Raw genomic sequence first — 2,260 nt, forward strand, 5'->3', positions numbered from 1 at the left:
CCCCCCCCCCCCCCCCCCCCACCTCAAGAATCTGAAGTAAATCCTTTATTACTTTATTAAAGTTGCCGAAAAATGTCCAAATTTCCCAGTTAGATTTTTATTCTAAGTAAATCTTTTACAAAACATGAAGAAAATTGGTTTGGTAGATTATTTCTTTGTTGTAACGGTGCTTCCTGGCAATAAATCCTTTATGTTTGGAAAGGCTGACAATTTCCCTTTTAAATGATGCCACATTTGTTAGGAACATGCATTTCTGGGATGTGCAGTATGAGTTGTGCAAATAAAAAAATGGCTAAATCCAAACAACTTATTTTGCTGTTGCTATTGACACTTTTCTTTTTTTTCAGCAGCAGATGTCTCCTGTTTCTCCTTCAGGAAAATTTGATGAAATAAAAAAAGCTTTTGAAGCAAAGAGGCTGATGTATAACTCTTCTCTTCAGTCCCACACAAAGAACTCAGAAGTGAGTTGGCTAATACAGATGTGACTCCAAACCTACAAAACTGACAACTTGACATTGTTCAAAAAGTTTTTTTCTTAATTCATATGATTTTATTTCTTCCAACTCAGGATAACCTAAAGAACTCAGCTCCACCCCCACTGCTGCCAAGAAAGTGGGTAACACTGGACTCAGAACAAACTGGCCAGGATTATGAGGAAATTCTAAAGGTATCACTTATTGACCAGTTTTTGTCCTCCCGTCRCTGAGGTTGGGGGGCTTAGAAATGCTCTCCATTCATCTGTCAGTCAGTCTGTCTTTACAAATTCAGACAGATGTAACTTTCACATAGAATGTCTAAAATACACCAAACTTGGCATGAGTCATCTATGTTGCATACCCGACCATACCATGTGCTCACATATCATCAAAGCCCCACCCCATGACAACAGGAAGTGAACTTTTTATTTATTTATTTATTTATTTGCTTGGAAAGCTCTCTTGACCTAATGACCAAAAATTCTGTCAGAACACAGATAATAATTTGGGGCCACCATGGAAACTGAGGACAAAAATAGCCAGGGCCCAGTTAGGTTGCCCAAGTGGGGGCCCAAATATAAAACCCACTTTTACCCATCTGGACCCCACACACGTTTGTTGGCTAGGTCTGATTTGGGGCTCACCCAAGGCCCATCATAAATCCATCTGGGCAAACACACTTGGGGCCACCATGGAAACTGAGGACAAAAATAGCCGGGGCCCAGTTGGGTTGCCCAAATGGGCCCCAAATGTTAGCCCAGCTACTCCCCATTTGGGCCCCACATGTGTGTGTTGGCTGGGTAGATTCTGGTTAAGTTATTCTCACTTGCTTTCAGTCACAAATACTTTTGATGAAAGGTGTGGTCATGGCGGTGCAGCGAAGTCAGACATCACGCTGTTGACATAGTATATTTGGCTCTTAATGTTACATATTTCAGCCAATCTGAACCAAATTCACTATGGTCGACCCCAATCCCCCCACTAGGGGGGGGGGGGGGGGGTGGCCCAATTCCTCCGCAGTGTACCCTACAATTAAAAAAACAAAACAAAACAAAAAAAAAACATCAGCCCTGCTTGAACCTGGAATCATGAAATGTGGTACACGTGTGTAATGTCTCAGGATCTACAAAAAAGTCTCTTGGAGTCAGGTTCCGATCCGTACAGGAAGTCAGCCGTTTTGGATCATATCCGCCATTTTGTCTCTTTTCTTTCACATGTATCTGAGCTAACTTCCCTTTCAGCTTTGAACATACAGACTTCACAGTCTGCATGCTTCTCTCAGCTGTGTTTCCAATGACCATGAAAGTGCGCAAATTAGAATTTCGAAAATAAATTTGCTCAATGGAAACACGTCAGTTTCGAAAAAATGTCCTTTTTTTCGACAAATGTTTTTGCGCTAGGATGGGGTGGTATTTCGGCCCTATCGAAATTGGTGTGTTTCGCAAAACTACAATGGAAACACTTTTTTCGCATCACAGGAGTCACGTGATCAACAACCGGCTGTTTCCACGGGCAAAACAGACGATGACGAAGAAGACAACAGGAAATAGAAGTAGTAGTAAAATCCCCTAAGTTGTAAAAGAAAGTATAAAAAGAAAAGATAAGTAGGTCCTCTGGGTGGGTTCTTCTTTAGTGAAAYGTTTCGTCTCTCCTCCAAGAGACTTCTTCAGTCTGATGAGTTTCAGGCGAACTCAGCCTTATAAGCACTGCCTCCACATGGACAAACAGGTTAGTCGTATGCAAAAGAGGGTCATCGCCTCACAATAGGCTTGATTAGCTCTATT

The 2,260-nt window shown here is 41.8% G+C and overlaps 1 protein-coding gene across 1 annotated transcript in view; it reads left to right on the forward strand.

Moving 5' to 3' along the window:
* LOC106522495 (uncharacterized) overlaps positions 1-2,260 on the forward strand; it is an 11,514-nt gene that overhangs the window by 1,773 nt on the left and 7,481 nt on the right. Inside the window, exons 4-5 of the mRNA XM_014015520.1 lie at positions 348-461; positions 569-667. Of these exons, the coding sequence (XP_013870974.1) occupies positions 348-461; positions 569-667 (213 nt within the window). The remainder of the gene's footprint in view (positions 1-347; positions 462-568; positions 668-2,260) is intronic.

The sequence above is a fragment of the Austrofundulus limnaeus genome, unplaced genomic scaffold, assembly GCF_001266775.1.
Source record: "Austrofundulus limnaeus strain Quisiro unplaced genomic scaffold, Austrofundulus_limnaeus-1.0 Scaffold130, whole genome shotgun sequence".
Classification (NCBI taxonomy): domain Eukaryota; kingdom Metazoa; phylum Chordata; class Actinopteri; order Cyprinodontiformes; family Rivulidae; genus Austrofundulus; species Austrofundulus limnaeus.